At 44.1% G+C, this 18980-nt stretch overlaps 1 protein-coding gene across 2 annotated transcripts in view; it reads right to left on the reverse strand.

Annotated features, from left to right (window-relative positions):
- Positions 1-673: 673 nt before the first annotated feature.
- The window catches only part of CHSY1 (chondroitin sulfate synthase 1), a 72615-nt gene continuing 54308 nt past the window's right edge, over positions 674-18980 (reverse strand). For both annotated transcript variants that reach the window (XM_077762397.1, XM_077762398.1), the window contains one exon: positions 674-3620. In XM_077762397.1, the coding sequence (XP_077618523.1) occupies positions 2028-3620 (1593 nt within the window). In that variant the 3' untranslated portion in view covers positions 674-2027. The remainder of the gene's footprint in view (positions 3621-18980) is intronic.

Consider the following 18980-nt stretch of genomic DNA (forward strand, 5'->3'; position numbering starts at 1 on the left):
ATGCTGGATAGACATTCAAGCTCAATGAGGAAACCGCTCATACCCTGTCCTAAATCTCTCTAGTTACTAGCTAGTATGGTGGAGAATTTACTTTGTCATCAGGACGCATACTGTGCTCTTCCTTACTGAAGCATAAAAATGTCTGTGCCTTTTTTTCCAAAGAAAAACTAAACATCCCCACAAAGTAAATGACAATTAGGCCGAATGGCAGCAATTCCTCCTGAGAGCACAATGTTATTATACTGGATCTTAACTGTCATTACATGGTAAATACCTGTCCCAGAGTGGAAGTGGCATCCACAAAGCTTGCTCCCTTGGCATCAAAGATCTAAACTTTTTTTGATTCTTGGATTAGAGGGCCAATATAGAATTTATCCTGCAGCTCAATCCAGCCTAAAACCCCTGAGAACGTTCGTGCACACAGCAGCACATGGGCACTGGTTAAAATGCAGATTCCAATGGGCCCAGTCAGTCCAATATGGGACCAGGAAGCTGCAGTTGGACCAAGAAGCTGGACGGGGCTTAGAGTGGGTTTGAAGACCCTTGTTCTAGAGAACACAGAATGGACTATGTTGAGAAACTTTATAAATCTGTGTTTCAGTTTTTTACTCTCCAAATGCAATACAATTCTCCAGCCAAAACAGGAGTAATGAGACACCATGATCCTGAAAAGTACAATAGAAAAATACTGTTGACTGGTTTATTTTCCCGAATGAGCAACAGACTATTTACAAAGAAGCAGATCTCCAACGATGTATATTAAAATGGCAAGTCTATTACTGTTTGAAATCTAAATGAAAAAGAAAATTTATTAAGGCACATTTGATCTGTGAGTTTTTAAAACAAACGAACTTTCTGGTGTAATGACAGATTTCACTTTTGTCCCCAAAACACGTGAGCACCAAAATTGTCAAAGAACACTTAATATTTAGTAAAACAGTAAGGAATGTAAAAATTGAGGAGGGAAAAGCGCTTTCAAAAAGTAAATCTTTGGAGATCAGTTTACTGCAAATAAAATAACACTAAACACACTCCTGGTAACACATAAATACTAATAACTAAACAGGTACTTGAGAAATGGCAGAGTTCTAAACAATGGATATTAAATAAATTAAAGGTATTTCAGATACAAAGAATAAAACAAAACAGTAATTAAAGAATGAAACAACCATTTCCACCGATGTAACAAAGACACAATGAACAAAACCAAAATACATTTTCCCCCAATGCTTTCATTAGGGCGGGTTTCTGTTTTAGCTTGTGTACATTAGATTTATTACAATAATTCTTTCTTGCCATTCCAAATATTAATAGTTTACCCTTTAAAGAGAAGGGTCAGGAAGAGGAGGAAAAAAAAAACCCAAATCCTTCTTGGAATTTAACGCCAGGTCCATTATGCCACACGCATTGCAACAACGGCAGCCATTCATCTTACGACGCCTTCTTTCTCCCCTTGCTTTTAAAACGACTACGTGACCACAAGGAGCACAAGTTTGGGGGAAAGAATCACCTTTGGAAAGCTCTCCCGACGACGATGATACGGCTATTATCACATTTCCTTATTTTACAACTAGAACACGAAATGGCTTAAAAAAAAATCGCCATTAAAAAAAAAAAAGACAAAAAAGTCGAATCTGTGCAATGTTACCAGTTACAACAAAACATTTACCAGAGTTACAGTGTTTTCTTACAATAATACTTTGCAGGAATGTTCATGTTTTCTACCATAGGACCGCAGCAAAGGGGTCTGAAAAGAAACGTAACAAAACAAAACAAGAAAGTTCTGTTCATCAGGTACATTTCAAGTCATCATCAAGCAGGCCTGCTACATAACGTTCAGCAAGAAAATGTGTTCAAAAGCAAACATGATCACATTTTTGTTCAAAAAGCTCAATCATCAAGGAGTCCTTTGTAAGAAAATCATGTGTAAAATATATCCTTGTATGGGCTTCGAAAACTGATCATACAAAAAATTTTTGAAAAATAAATTAGATAATTAAAAACGTCTCTTCCAGCAAAGCTGGACCTTAGGCTGTCCTCACTGAGCCATTGTTATTGCTGTTTTTACTGTAACTTGGGTCGTTTTTTTCCAGCCACATTTCAGCCAGCTGCTGTGTGGACCCATATGTGGATGCTTTGGACCCCAAGCACATTTTGTACTGTTTAGGATCGAGATTGGGATCACAGAAGACAGGGTGGTGCACATGGACTACTCCCACTTCTTGGCTCCTAAATGTCTTCAAGCCTGCCTGGACAACCTTGTTGAAAAGGTCCACATCCTCGAGCCCCCAGCCCTGGATGGAAACATCAAAGCCACCTACTCGGACAAGATCTCCCTTGTAAATGCAAGTAATGCCGAACCCATAGTTTCTCCAGAAGCCAGTTTTCTGCGTGAAGGCAAAATGGTTATCACTGGGAACTTTCCCACTATAAACAATCTTTGGATCATACTGGCTAAAGATGATTGGAAAATATATCTGTTGGCCCAGAACTGTATTTGCTCGACACCGTTGAAGGAATTCTGTAGTAAACACGAGGTCAACATCACAAAAGAAGAGCAGAGACTCGTTACTGAACTGGGAAGATCCCACTTCGAGGGCCAGAGCTCTTGAAAACTCTCCAGACACAGGCAAAATCTGCATGTCAGCTTTAGGGTACTTACTGCGATAATCTCTCATGAGCTCAACTTGTTTGGCCTTGTCGGGGTTAGAGTCAGAATTGAAAAGCAGAACCACGAGCTTCACGTTCTGATTGGGAATGAGACACGTCTTCTCGAAGTTTCCCATGAATCTCACAAACATGTCAAAACGCCCAGACAACGGAATCAATATATTTATCTTTTTCTCTTTGGGTTCTTTGTGCTCATTCTTTGACCCGGGGAGCTGAAAGGGAACAAGTTTCTTCAGGGAATTTGAGAGAAAGGACAAGGATCCGGATTCCTGATTGATTTTGTTGGCCAACTCCTTTGCGTCCAGTTCCTCATGCTCCACAAACTGGATCTTGCTGAAGGTCTGCTGTAAATACGCGTGTCGCCGCACGGGGACAGTCATTTTCTTCCCTTTGTGCTTTTTGTACAGAAGCAGCAGGTCCAGGATGTACTCGGCCCCGTACATGGGGTTCACCCGGCGGTAGCCATACTGTATCTCCTTGAAGTCGATAATGCGCCCCCTGGTCTTGGCGTTGGCATTGATCATCTCCATGACCTGCATGACAATGTCGTCCAGGGCCTCCCTCTGAGCGGAGTCCATCCCTCTCCGAGGCGGCTGGCCCTCAGCGGCAGAGTACAAGTACTTCCCAGTCAGAAACTCCCATTCCAGGATCTCCTCCCGCTGGCGCGGCTGGAACCTCATGAAGGAAGGCGGGATCCCCAGCTGGAGGTCTTCTTTGTGGATCTCGGTGTTGCTGTACTTGCCCATCAGGACGATCTCTCGGTGGAGCTGGATGGTGCGGTGGCGAAGCTCGGCTATCTTGCGACTGAGCATGTAACTATGGAGCCGGTACTGGTAGGGGGGGTTTTTGTTGGGGTGCAGGGTGATGGCTCGGTGAATTTTACTGTTATGGAGATCTCTAATGTACCCCTTTTTGTTCTGTTCGTAATTCTCATAAAAAAGCTGCTGCATCTGTTGAGGAAAAAAAAAGATGATGGCTAAGGTTAGTACTGCGTGACTCTGTCCCTCTAGTCTTGCACCCCTGCAAAGTCTTCAAAAAGAATCTAAATATTAGAAATCGTTCCAAATGAGCCACTGCAGTGTACCAGAAGCCTTAGGTAAAGCCTAATCTTCAGCTCCGATGAGATGAAATGAGTTATATAAACTGCTTCAAGAAACAAGACTTCGTCAATAACCAGAGTTGGTCAATATAATTCTGAAGGCAAACAGAATTATAAGAAAGTTTTCCTACAGAAAAGGTATTATCTTGAGATCACAGTCAGCACACCTGGAAGAGAATGCCACCCCGGGGCCCCACCAAGCCTGTGGAAGGGACCCAAGAGCCAAGGTCCCCCCTCCCGAAGACTGGCCCCCAGTGGGAGCTGGTGCCTAAATGGAACAGCAGAGCCCGCAGCCAGCCCTACCCGGGAACAACCCGCATGGACAGCAAACTCCACAAGCAGGACCTGGCATAGGACTCACACGGCTCCCAGGTTGCTGAAGACCGGGAGAGGGGAGGAGGCCTGCTGTCTGGAAGGGCACGCTGTCGGCAAAGCCAAGGTTCTGCAAGGTCACTGGAAGTGAGCACTTTGAAAATCCTTTAAATGACGGCTTGTTCCTTGTTTCTAGTGCGCCTCCCCACGGCCTCTGTGCAGGCGGGAGGGGTCTGCTCGCCCAGCACCGGGGCTCAGCACCAGCACAGAGCCGGCCCACGGCGGGCTCGGAACGTCCAGCTAAAAGGCAGGCAACGCAAATGGGACCATTGTTCCACCAGTTCATTCCCCTTCTGGGGACACAGGCTTGGGGGGAGCGAGGGGGACAAAGGATTGAGGTCCATCAGCCCAAATGGGGCATGTTCCCTCAAGTCACCCATACATCCGAGCGATGACATGATGAGTGTCTACAAAGTCTTCTGGAATGAAGAATAAGAGTCTGCAAAAACCATTCAATAATTTTGAAATTGGTATGTGATAAATTAGTCCTGTTTCACTTGTGGGTCACTTGTAGGTTTTGTTCATATTGCTAAATACTAACACTTGATAGGGTGATATGTATTTGAACCAAACAGTCTGGGGTTATGTGCCTTTGGAAAGTCATTTTTTCTTTTTTCTTTCTTTCTTTCTTTTTTTTTTTTGCTGAAATACGGCAATCAACATAACAGAAAAATATGGGTTAGCATTTTTACATCCTGTTTTCTTCTTCGATATGATACTACAAGCTACCAATAAATAAAGCCAGTAAGATAGAATTTAAAAAGGCAAAATACTCCCAAAGAATGGCGAGACAGAAACAGAGAGAGAGAGAGAGAGAGAGAGGGAGGAAGAGTGCGCAAGGAACACAGGCCAGGTTCTGAGCCAGGCCTCCGCCCACACTCACTCCCTCACTCAGTCCTCAGGGAGCCACAAGTCTGGCCAGCGCTGACCTTCTCACACTCAGCCCTTTCCCCTCCTGGACGCCTGCAGGTCTGCTCGCAGAGCAGGCCTTAGCCTGCAGTGACGACACCTCGGAAGTGCCCTGTTTCCAACTTTGCTCCCACGAGGTCTGTGATCAACATGTATGTGACGGGGGGCATGGGATCAGCCACTGAGAATCAGCCCAAATTCTACAACCGATCAGAAAAAGCAGTCAGGCGTAAAAGCAGCTAGAAGGGAAGCAGAGCGCATCTAACCTGAGAGAGCATCCCTGCCTTTCGCGTGTGCCAGGAGGCACTGGGCACAGGTGGGCTGCTCCCTGACCGACCTGCAGGGGCTGCCTGGAGTCTCTGCTCCCAGGGGACGGCACACAACACAGGCGCCTTCCCTGACCTGCGACTATCCACCGCAAACTGTCAGAGAGCAGAACCTGGCCGCTGGACTGACACGGCCAACAGCAAGGCTACAGTCTGGGGTCTGCCTGGACTCCGCCTGGACTCCCCTCACTCCTGCGTGCCCCACAGGAGCCTGAGGGCCCTTCCTCCAGTTTTCCAACCCTGGCCCCGCCTGCAGACGCCACATGGGTGCGGAGGAGCTCCGCAAGGGTCATGGCGGTGCCCACCCACCACAGCACAGGGGTCAGCAACAGCCCAGGGCTCCGTGACTGCAGACCAGTAAAATAAGTAGTGTATGAGAGACGACAGAAGGCTACGTAATAGTTTATGTGTACTTGTTATGATTATATATTATTTTCATTTTGTCCATTTAAAATCTTTAACAGTCAGCATGAAGAACCATGACTTGTTTTAAACGTCTCTCCATTTCTAAGAATGTAAACGCACTGAACCTTACAAGCTGCTTTCCAAAATTAGGTCAGAGCAGCCTGAAGCAGGTGGTGCCCCACCCACCCTCCTGCCCCCCACAGACAGCTAGTGCTGCCCAGCCCAGCTTCCCGGGGTTTCAGGCCTTCCCTTCTCTCTCCAGGCTGGGCTAGGCCTCCCGTGGACTCCCAATGGGGCTCCCTGCAGAACTGTTCTTCCCTCAGGCCATTTGACACAGTAGCACAAATGGTCATCTTAAAATACAAATTAGAGACTTATGGCTAAAAATGAAGTACTAGAACCCACATGATTCTCTTTCCAAATTATCTCTTCAAAGAGAAGAAATAAGAAAGGAATGAACCCACAAGGACCAAGAGAATGGGAGAGGAAACATAGCAGGTAAGAGGTCCCCCCAAATTCCGAGGAAATGAAAGGGAAGTGAAGGAAGATGGCATCTAACGGCCTGCTCTGAACAGTAAGCCAGTTTGGCCTTCAGAACCCCAGGAAAGGTGCTGTGAAAAGCAGGGGTGAGGCCCAGTGCTGGACCCAGTGAGATCCTACACACGTGGAGCTGTGACACCCCTCCCCGCCATAGGGCTGGAGGAAGGAGAGTGCTGGCAGCATCTTCAAAGACATGGTCTAGGTCACTCTGCCATCTAGACGATGGGGGTGTTCCCCAAATTCATGGAGGACTGCCCACCAACTGTAACTGAATCAGGATGCACAAAGAGCAAGTACTGGAGGTTTCTGAACATGCTCATCATTTACAGGAGCTGTTCTGAAACAGACCTGTCTACAGGCTCCTTCCCCTCACTCCTCTGGTACTTAGTTCACTGAACAGCTGGGCAGTGGGGAGAGCAAGGCTGACAACTGGAGGGAAATGGACGTCTAAAGAGCAGGGCTCTCATTCCTTTCCTCAACTGGGTCTCAAAGTATTCACCCTCCACTTTCCATTCCCAGTAGGAGACTGGAAGCATCTTTTCTGCATCAATTAAATAGTCCCGCAGATTATCTAGAGTCTCCTGCAAAAGGCGTCACCCGAGGCTGGATCACTACAGCAATGCCACTAGCTTAAGGAATCTTGCCTACACAGTTTCCTGTTAGCTTCTTCAATGCCTTCATATTCCATGACCATCAACAGCCAGGGGTCATCAGGGAGCTGACGGAGGGTTCCAACAGTAAAGACGGAGACAAAACACAGAATCAAAAGCTTGCTGGAGAGAGAAACGATGTAGTGAACAGAAGGAAAACTCAAAAACAGAAACAAAAAACAAATCTGTAGCATATTCACACAGAAGACAAGGCACTCGTGCAACAAAGCTTGAATACTATAAAAAAGAAAATCAGAAAAACCAAGAAAGCTCTTGAAAATAAACAGAAAACAGCCAAAAAAAAAGAGTTTGAAGATAAAGCTGAAGTATATCCCAGAAACGAGAAATGAAAACAAAACCAGGAAACAGAACAGAAAAGCAGTCATTCCAAAAAGAGAAAGCACATGAGGGAGAAAGTAACAACATAGGAAATGGGATCAGAATTAAAGAACCAGTTGCCTGAATTAGACTCCAACTACCTAGTACTAAGAGTATAAACTCAGAATGCCACAGATAAAGCAATCTGAAAACTTCCAAAGACCAAAAGGGCCATCTCTAACTAACCAACCAGACAACCCATCAAGTAGGAGGGTAGAAGAGATATTTCAGACATTCAAGGACAATTTTACCTTGTACTTATTCTTTCCCAGCTATGAAAGGATGTGCCCTTCTAGAACGAGGGAATACATCTAGGAAGATGATCACATAGGATCCTGGAAACAAGAGGTACAACAGAGAAGAAAGCAAAGAGACCCCCAGAATGACAATGCAAGTAAGCCCCATAAAAAGCACGCAATGGACGGGACGTTTGTGCGCCCCCAGTTCACCCCAATTCACACGCTGAAGCACTAACTCTTAATGTGATGCTACCTGGGGGTGGGGCCTCCGGGAGGTGACTGAGTTTAGATGAACTCATGAGGGTGGGGCCCCCACGGTGGGATGGGAGGCTGTATAAGGGGGTGACAGGACCAGAGCACTCTGTCCCCACCAAGACAGGATGCAAGAAAGCAGGTCTGTAAACCAGGCAGAGGGGCCTCACCAGAACCTGACCACGCAGACAGACACTGTTATCTCAGACCTCCAGCCTCCAGAACTGTGAGAAACACATTTCTGCTGTGTAAGCTACCCAATCGACAGTATTTGTGCTCTGGCAGCCAGGACAGACTAAGACAGAGTTCTGGAGCAGCTGAGGGAACTAGCACTCAGACATTCACTACCTCTATCTCCAGAGTCTGGCTCATGCCTGACACAAGACATGCAGCAGGTATTTGGTGAATTTATGATAGATAAATAGGAAAGTCTTTATGCCCAGCAAGTATCAAGATACTGCAGCAGAAGAATACAGTTGACGAGGGCTGACAAATATGAGATCCTTAGTAACGAACACTGAGGGACAAGCCTGGGGTCCCCTGGCTTTAAATTTTTTTTTTTTTTTTTTTTTTAATGTTTTTTTTCTAAGAGAGAGAGAGACAGCGTGAGCAGGGGAGGGTCAGAGAGAGAGGGAGTCACAGACTGAAACAGGCTCCAGGCTCTGAGCTGGCAGTCAGCACAGAGCCCAATGCGGGGCTCGAACCCACGAACCGCGAGATCATGACCTAAGCGAAAGTCGGACGCTTAACCGACTAAGCCACCCAGGCGCCCCCCCCCCGGCTTTAGAATATAGTTTAAAATGTAAAAATCAGCAGTGTATTTTGAGGAAAAATAAGTACCCTTCCAGATAAAGGATGTAGTTGTTATTTGTCCTTTACTCCCTAGAAAACTGAATCCGTAACTGCACATTTTATTCTTGGCTATGAAAACCCTACACACAGAGAGCAATCTCCAAAGGCAGTCCTCTGCGGAGCGCATGGTCTTTCACGCATGACTGCTGCTTCTTACGGGCTCACCAGGACATCACATCCCCAAATGTTTTCAGGACTACATTTCTCAGCATCTTTTAGAGGCTGTCTGTGGCTATGACTTTCATCGTGTTGGGCGTCTCGACAAGCTTCACCCAAAACACAGAGTATGTGTGCTACAGGCATAAACACAAAGACTAACGGGCTTAGGGAAGCCTTAAAATCCCCTGGAACCGTAATAGACAGAGAATGTGAACTTAGAGAGTTGTTGTGGGCACCTCTGGCTAACCTCTGAAAGTCTGAATGAAAGGAATATCATGTTATATCTTTTTTTTTTTAACGAAGAAATCTTTGTAAGACAGAGATTGTCCAAGCGTGTGTGTTTGGGGGACAGCACTTAATTTGTTAAAAACAAAGTCTATGCCCAGACTAGTCGGTGTCCTACCCTCCTGCATCACCCAAAGGATTTACTTAGTACACTAATATTACTACAAAATAAACATTTTAGACAAAGAAGCCATCCACCCAACAGACTGGATGGAATAGATACCTGCTACGGATCCTAAGAAAAATCTAAATAAATGCCAGTTTAATAGCTCCTTTTCTAAAAAAAGGGCAAATGTGGACATAAGGACTTTACAGGTGAGCAGACCGAATGTCTACAGATGAGGCCGTGCACGTCCACAGAAGGGGACTGATGCTCATCCTAAGACCCTGCCCAAACTGGCTTTTCGTGGCACCTTTTGGTCAATCAGCACATTTAACAAATGCCATCAACTTCTATACAAAGCCTTATTATAAAATGGCTTCTGTGGAGAGGTAAGGAAACTTTCTTTTCATCCTCAATGTGGTGGGGATAGGAGAGGAAGGAGGACATGCAGATTTCAGGGAAACTTTTTTTTTATATATAAATATAGGTTACAAATCACCTTCAGAATTAAGAGGAGGGAATATAAAGTGTAATTCAAAGCAAAAATTTCACTGAGACAGACATCAAGTCCAAGTTTGTGATGAATGATCCCGAAATCATCTGTGATTCCTGAACCAGAGGTGGGAAGGAAACAACAGAGTAGTGGAGGCTGGGTGTCTGGCCCCAGTGATCAGACTGTCCTCTACCCATGCCACCCTTGAAGGCCAGCCCCCCGCTGTGAGTGCACACCACCGACCCCCTCCATCGATCTTCCACTTTTACTCCATCACCTTTTCATTCACATCAAATGATCTTTAGTGTTTCTGAATCTCATTTCTGCCTTTGCAGTATTTTAGGCATTTGCTTTTGCTTTGGGGATCCCTTGAAAAGTTCTCCTCACATTATCTTTGTTTCTATCTTGACTAGTTCCTGGCTTCCTTACTGTCATTTGGATTTCGTATTATCTTTTTTTTTCTTTAAAGATGCCTGGTTGCATTTAAGAATGCCATAGGTGGGGTGAAATGGAGCCATTTTGCTCTTGGGCATTTGAATGAGGAAGAGTTGGATCATTAAGCTGAACATCTGTATCTTCTATGCATTGTCCCTCTTTTCCTCAAATTGTGGCTAACTTGCTGTTCACCACAATGTTCTCCACTAAGCAGGTAAGAGGCAGATAAGATTTATTTCCAGACTCCAGGCAACTGCCTGGATTCAACAGGAATGAAGTCCTCTACCTTTAAGAGGTATTATTACATGACTAAAGTAAGTGTTTAGCAATTTAGTGGTAAAAGAAATGAAGCTACTATTTCTCAGGAGAAAGTTCAGAATGTAACAATTTAAAATAAACGTTAAGAAATCACATTATATGGAGATATTTATTGCTTTTATGCTACCAGTGAGTGGTAAAACCTTGGAGGAGTCCCTTGAATTTGTTGGGTCTCAAGGTTTTCTGGTTTATAGAATGACTGTATTGTATTAGGGGATCCTCCAATGTGAAGAATTCTAAGATCTTATGGGATCTACATGCTAATTTCATAACCAATCACACAGGATTCTAAAGTCATGCTTTGATGTTTTTACCCATCGATCCTGATATAGTTAAAGATACAGCATTAGAACGTTACAAGATTCTACCTTCACAGAGTCAAACTGTATTTGGAGTATTAAAAGATAACACCCCATATCCTGGTTAACTGCTTCCGTCTTAAAAAAGCAAACCTCCAGTTCTAATTTTTCATGGCTATTTATTTATTTAAGGGGAGGGTGGTTGGGATGGGAAGAGGCAGAGTTAAAGAGAGAGAGAATCCTAAGCAGGCTCCACGCTCAGCACAAAGCCCAACATGGGACTCAATCTCACAACCATAAGATCATGACCTGAGCCGAAACCAACAGTCAGATGCTTAACTGACTGAGCCACCCAGGGGCCCTGCAAACCTCCAATTCTGCTATAAAAATAGTTAAGAACGGAAGATTCATAACAGCTCACTGTAGTAATTCCATGGGACAACAAATACGTAGATTTTTTGTTACAAAGGATACTTCAAACACTAACAAATTTAAATTTTAAGAAGACTTCATTATTATGCAGTATAGTTCAATAATTTGTCATTTGGCACATTCTTTCTGAGAATATTACATAGTGGAAGTTAAGAAGCATTGCAGGAGAAAACACAAATCTGTGCATACAGGTTTCTTTTATAATCACAAGGTCAGTCCTTGCTTTAAAAACATGGAGGAAAGCCTTTTTAAAAGACATATAGCACCACTGACGGTTTCATTTAATTTCCAGTGTGTCCATAATACAGCCCTTAAGCTTTGTTCTAAAAAGTGTCCCCGTAACCTTGGACTCCGGAAAAGCCATCTCCTGTACTGTGAGATGTTTCAGGACTATGACTCATTCTATGGTAAATCTGAGAGGGGCTAACAAATATCAAGGTCACACTATTCCCAGGAACTTCTGGCCCAGCTGGGAACACCCATCAACTACCCACATCTAATCTTCAGTTAACAAATACCAACTGCTACAGTCTTCATTAGCAAATGTCCTTGGCATCCTCTGCAATGAAGGCCAACATTCTCATTAAGTCACGGTTCTTCCCATTAACTGTTTATATTAGTTTCCACTGTTAAATATGTATTTCAGCCACATCAACAGACTATCACTGTTCCAGATCGATGGATATTTCTTCATTCTGATTTATGCACCATTTCAATTCTTTGCAGAGAATTTTTCTTATCCTTTTGTGCTGAAAAACGTTCCAAAGAAAATATGGGTTGCCTAAATGTCAGGAGATCATAACTGGTAACAGTATCAAAATAATCTCATAAATTTTAAATGTTTAAATTAACATTCTCATATATCTACAGATAAGGTTTTTCCAGAGAATTTACTGGCTGAAGCAGGACCTTTTGAGATGAAAGAGAAAATCTGTTAATAAATTAGGCCAATGCCACCAGTGTAAACTGCCTGTCCCTGGGTCTCAGGACATAAGGTCACACCATGCGCCCCTATTAGGGTCTCTCTCCTAATTTGTTTGTATAGGCTTTGCCAATTTTCATCCAATTAATAAGTTCAAGGATTGGGTGCTTTGCATTTTAAAGAGTCCATTTAAAAAAGCAGATTTTTCATGGGAATGACACTGGGCCTCTAGTGGTTAAAAAAAAAAAAAAAATAAGAGCTGTATGTTTATATCTTGAACCACTAGTGCCAAATTCTGAACTCTAAATACCTTTTTGAGAAGTCTGATGCATTTCAAAAGAACTGAGAATTCAGCGTGGCAAAGTATTACAAAAACTGTTCATAGTAATGTTATACTTCTTCATAAGATAATAAGCAAAGCGATCAAACTGAAATCAATAGAGTCTGGGGGTGAACATTTCGTGGTTTGAATAGTCAACAGCGACAGTGGAAAGAGAACACCGTTATCTGCAGTCAGAAAACTATCTAAACTTCCATCTCTGTTCTTTAATAATGTTTGACCTTGTGACAGTCAATTAAGCTTTCCGGGCACTGTCTCCTCCTCCTCCTGTCGATAAGGAAGCAAATGTGGCAGCATTATGAAGAATGAATGTATGCACAACTATCTCTAAAAGAACAAAGTCTTAAGCAAACGTGGCACCAAATACTTACTGAACACATTAAAGGCACTCTACCAAGCAGGGAAAATCTAAAAGGTCAAGCACAAAGAAAAGATAAGCTTGCACACAAAGATAAAGCACAGAGTGGGCAGCATTACCACCTCAGCCATGGGCTTGCTCTTAAGGGAAGCGTATGAAGGGCTCTCCCTCTATATAGGTGTTTCTCTAAAATCTGACTCACAGCAGGTCCCTGGGGCCAGTCACCTCTGGCCACCACATACACATCCCCTCACAGGGCTCCTTCCTAACACTAGTCAGTATGTGACCACATACAGCTCTAATCCTGGAGCAAAAATCCATAGGAAAAGCAACTTAAGCTGCAGCCTAAGTGATTGCCAAAAACCAAACCAAAACAAAACTAAGACTAAAAACAAATTTACGGGGCAATGCTGGGGAAGTGCACCAGGCTAGGGAGGTTGGAGAACAGGGACACACACAGGCCCAGTGGGTTCAGATCTGATTTTTTACAGAAAAGCTAGAAATATGGCTATTTTTGTGTAAAGTTTCCTAATTTTTATTTCTTTTATGTTTATTTATTTTTGAAAGAGAGAGACAGGGAGACAGTGCATGGGCGGGGAGGGTCAGAGAGGGAGACACATAATCTAAAGCAGGCTCCAGGCTCTGAACTCTCAGCACAGAGCCTGATGTGGGGCTCAAACTCACGAAATGTGAGATCATGACCTGAGCAGAAGTCAGATGCTCAACCAACTGAGCCAACCAGGTGCCCATAAAGTTTCCTAATTTTTAAATGTTTGCCACAATTCAAATTTTAGAATGAAAGACAGAGAAATACGAGCCAAATAAACCTGTGGGCGAAATATGGCCTACAAGTTCACTTCCTTCTAGGATTTTTCTAAAGTCAAGATTCCTGATTTGTTGTGGAATCTCATTCTAAATAAAGACATTTTAAACTATTTTAACTTGCTGCATTTATCAAGTAATATCTTACACACACAACACCTAAAGACAGACTCAAGCAGGCTTTAAATGGTGACAGTCTAGGGGCGCCTGGGTGGTGTAGTCACTTAAGCATCCGACTTCGGCTCAAGTCATGAATTCACACTCTCTCTCTCTCTCTCTCAAAAATAAAGATTAAAACAATTTTTTCCTTTTTTAAATGATGACAGTCTAATGAGTTAGGACAGCCCAGTGGAGGTGCAGTCACAAGATAAGGCCACCAGAGGAGGGCAGCAAGTTCAGTGAGTGAGGGGGAACAGGAGCACAGCCCCAGTCCTGTCTACTCCAGCCTTCAAAAGTACAGCTTCTACATGGGAACCCAGTGGTAGGTGTCATCCCTTTGTTTCGGGCATTCAAGTCAGTATTTCTGTCACACGGTGGTGAGGGAGTCTGCATGGGGACCCCCTGGCTTAATAATCCTGCAGTTAACCCCACGTAAATCTGAGAAGGGGCTCTCACTCTGCAATTATCCTACAAAGGCTTGAGTTCTTACAGTTTTAAGAAAAGGGGAAAGGGGAAGGAAAGGGAGTGTTTCCGGGGGAAGGGGGAGCTCTTAAATTCTACAGTATCAGATTTCTAGAGAAGTGACACAAATAAACATTTTCTAAACACGGCAACCAACAAAGGACCAAAGGCAATAAGGTGAAGCAAAGATAGTCTTTTCAGCAAATGTTGCCAGAGCAACTGAACAGTCACTAGAAAAAAACAAACAAAAATCAATCTGAACATCGACTTTAAACCCTTCACAAAAACTCACTCAAGATGGACCACAGACCTAAATGTAAAACATAAAACTATAAAAGTCCTTGGAGATAACAAGAGGCAACACAGAGGACCCTGGGTATGGAGACGACATTTTATTTATTTATTTTTAAATTTTTTTTCCCTTTTAACGTTTACTTACTTTTGAGATAGAGAGAGACAGAGCACAAGCTGGGGAGGGGCAGAGAGAGAGGGAGATACAGAACACGAAGCAGGCTCCAGGCTCTGAGCTGTCAGCACACGCCAATGCAGGGCTTGAACCCACGGATGGTGAGATCATGACCTGAACCAAAGTCAGACACTTAACTGACTGAGCCACCCAGGCACCCCTGGCGATGACATTTCAGATACACCACCAAAGGTGTGATCCATGAGAGAAATAACTGAGGAGCCGGCCTTCATGGAAATTTAAAAACTTGTGCTCTGCAAAAGACAGCGTTGTAAGAATGAGAAGAAAATCCAGAGACTGCGAGAAAATGTTTGCCAAAAACATCTGATAAAGGACAACTGCCCAAAATACACAAAGAATTTTTAAAACTCCCCAAAGAAGACATGCAGATGACCAATAAGCATGTGAAAAGATGTTCAACATCATATGGCATTAGAGAAATGCAAATTAAAATGAGACACCACCACTGACCTATTAAAATGGGCAAAATCCAAAATACTGATAACACCAACTGCTGTGCATATGGATCTACAGGACCTCTCATGGGGCATCTGGATGGCTCAGCCCGTTAAGTGTCTGACTCTTGGTTCTGCCTCAGGTCATGATCTCCTGGTTTCATGAGTTCAGCCCCACATTAGGCTCTGTGCTGACAGTGTGGACCCTCTTGGAATTCTCTCTCTCCCTCACTCTCTATCCCATTCCTGCTCATGCTGTCCTGTCTCTCTCAAAATAAATAATTAAAACCTAAAAACAAAACTAAAAAAAAATATGACCTCTTGTTCATGGATGGTGGGAGTGCAAAATGGCACAGCCTCTGAAGACGTCTGGCAGTTTCTTACAAAATTAAATGTATTCTTAACTGTCAGACCTAGCAACTATATTCCTTGGTATTTAACCAATTGAACTGAAAACTTATGTCCACACAAAAACCTGCACACAGGTGTAGTAGCTTTACTCAAAACTTCCCAAACTTGCAATCAACCAATGTGTCCTTCAAGCAGGTGAATGGATAAACCGTGGTACATCCAGACAACAGAAAATTATTCAGCAATAAAAAGAAATGAGCTATCAAGCCATGAAAAGACACAGAGGACCCTCTAATGTGTATTATTACAGGTGAAAGAAGCCAATCTGAAAAGGCTACATACTGTATGATTACAACTGTAGAGCATTCTAGAAAAGGCAAAACTATGGAGACAATAAAAGGATCAGTGGCTGCCAGAAGTTAGGGGAGAGGGGGAGGGACGGGTGGGGCACAGAGAATTTTTAGGGCAGGGACACTACTCCGTAGGATACTACACTGGTGAACACACCAGAGGGAACTCTAATGTAAACTAGAGACTTTGGGTGACTATGATCTGTCAGGGAACACTACATTCTGCTCAATTTCCCTTTAAACCTAAACTGCTCTAAAAAATAGTGAGTTAATTTTTTAAGAACCCACAGGCAACCTATTAGGAAAAAAAAATCCTCAAATAACTTATGTTAATTAAAGTGGATTCTAGGGGGGCGCCTGGGTGGCTTAGTCGGTTAAGCGTCCGACTTTCGCTTGGGTCATGATCTCGCGGTTCGTGGGTTCGAGCCCCGCATCGGGCTCTGTGCTGACTGCCAGCTCAGAGCCTGGAGCCTATTTCGGATTCTGTGTCTCCCTCTCTCTCTGACCCTCCCCTGCTCATGCTGTCTCTATCTCTCTCCTAGAAATAAATAAAACATTAAAAAAAAAAAATTTAAAAAAAAAAAAAGTGGATTCTAGGGAGAAACAGTCCATCCTTTTTCTCTGACTTGTTATTTATAATCAATTCTTTTGTTCTTCCCTTCACTCATCAGTCTACTCCCCGCTCTAAGCAAAACAAAATCTTTAGAGAAATATATTAAATACTCTAAGCTTCAGAGCCTTTGTGGAAAGAGATGTGTGGAAACAAAATGCAAGTGATTAACAATTCACAATGAGTCCAGATTTTTTGGTCTTTTAAGACAGCAAACTAGAAAGCCCCATATAAAAAGAGATTTTTTTTTTTTTGAGTATTTATTTGAACATCTCCTTAGTACACCTCCTTCTTTCCCTTTCTACCCCCCCCCAACACACACACTCATTTAACCCTTACAATTTTAAACCCCTTAAGGGCAAAACCTACTTTTGTTCTAGGTGCCTAGACTAAGTAGTTGCACAGTAAGTACTGGCTGAATAAATGCATGGATGTTATTTCTCCCATTTTACAAGTGAGGACAAAAAAGATTAACCACTTAACATGGTAAGTGGCTCCAGAGGATATTTGACCATCACAATGAAAGAGAAGCACCATACTCAGCGGAAGAGCTCACGCTTTAGGAAAGAGAACGCAAGTCATACCACACGTGCCTGCCAAGCAAAGCTATCCCTGTCCGCAAGCCAACTCTGCCCCTCATATTCCCAGGCAGACTGTCCGGTGCCTGGTGGGCAGACCAGCTAAAGGTGAGACACACACTCGGCCCACCTCTGCCCCTCCCTAAACTATTTCCCTAACTCCCAACAGATTCAGCAACAGAACCTGAGCAGACGGCCTTGAGCATGTGGATTCTATCCTCAGAGACATGAAAGAGGAAAAGCATCCTTAAATGAGAATAATCTAGGGGCACCTGGGTGGCTCAGTCGGTTAAGCATCTGACTTTGGCTCAGGTCATGATTTCATGGTTCTAGAGTTCAGGCCCCACATCAGGCTCTGTGCTCACAGCTCAGAGCCCACTTTTGCATCTCTGTTTCCTTCTCTCTTTCTGCCCCTCCCCCTCCCACTCTTTCAAAAAAAAAAAAAAAAAAGGATCTAGAATTCTCAAAACTTTCACTTACGATCGATCCCTAGCTGCTCCACTTAACTGAAGATCCCTGAAGGCAGACCTCACCCACTATTTCTGCAGCTCTGGCACAGAGCAGAGCCCGGCATGTGACAGAATCCCTTAATAAATGTTGACCCAAAGGAGAAAATGTAAACAGCAGAGAATTTTAGTATACTGAGCACATAATCATCCTACACTTCCAAAATAACCTCTCCCACTTCCACAACTGTCAACAGAACCCTTCTGCTAGTTACATGTTAGGCAATATATTTGAACTGAAAGCATGTCCTTTGACCCTTCAGAGATACTTGATTTTTTTTTTTTTTTTTAAATCTTATTACCTAACAGAAGTTGAATGGTTTGTGACTTTAGAACACAGATGAGCAGCATCTCTGGAAAGCTCTGCCGGCACTTCCCATGCATTCATTCATTCAAGCCTATGAGGGGGTGGATTCCTATCCACATTTTCAAACCAGGAGACTCGGGCTGACTCACTTAGCATCTTGCCCAGTGCCCCACTGTCACAGCTGCCTGGAGGGCTAGTTCTTGACTGGCATGGGGGCTCTCCTGCAGGCACTGCTCTGGGCACAGGGCACAGCAGAGGCCAGGCAGGTCCTGCTCTGCAGCTCACACTCCAGGCCTGGGGCAGGCAGGTAACAGAGGAGGAGAGTAGACTGGAGCCCTGAGGAAACACAGAGGGTGGGGACGGGGGCAGCAGGGGACAGGGAGTGGTGGGTGGGGGCAGGCCTCTGTGTCAGGGGGAAATGGGAGCAGACACCTGACAGAAGCAAGGGGGAGGGAAGAGCTCCGAAGGCATCTGGGGTGGGTCAAAGACTAGATAATATGTAGTACTCCCTATAGAACATTCATTTCTTCAGCAAGTATGACTCACATACTCTGCAAGGGCCACACCTGGGGGCAAACAGCAGGAACCTCAGCTGGGACACACGCCTGAACATCCACCCTGGAGCTCTCCAGACATGGTTCCCAGTCCCCTCCCAGCCGGCACATTCTATGCCAGCCTTTCCATGCTCGTGGCAAGGCTCATGCATGTGTGCGGTGGGGCCAAGGAGAAGTCTGGGGTTTAGGTAACAGAGTGTCAGGGGTGGGGGGGGGAGGTATTTTGATGGTATAATCAGTAAGAAAGGCTTAAAAGCTACCCCAGACTTTCTGAACAAGTATGTAAACTCCATGGAACCAAAGTCTGGTCTGATGAAGCATGAGAGCAAGCAAGAGTGGAAAAGTCTGCTATTTAATGTGCATACAACACGAACATTCTTGGGTGAAAGATCCGATGACAGTACCAGTCTCCCATACCAGCATGACGGGGACCTTCACTTTCTAAGAAAACGCGCTCTCTAGGTCAAGGAGAGCACAGAAGGATCATTTTCCCGTGAGTAGATAGACTGAGTCTCCACAGTAGG

The sequence above is a fragment of the Crocuta crocuta genome, unplaced genomic scaffold (genome assembly GCF_008692635.1).
Source record: "Crocuta crocuta isolate KB4526 unplaced genomic scaffold, BGI_CrCroc_1.0 scaffold93, whole genome shotgun sequence".
In the NCBI taxonomy this organism is placed as follows: domain Eukaryota; kingdom Metazoa; phylum Chordata; class Mammalia; order Carnivora; family Hyaenidae; genus Crocuta; species Crocuta crocuta.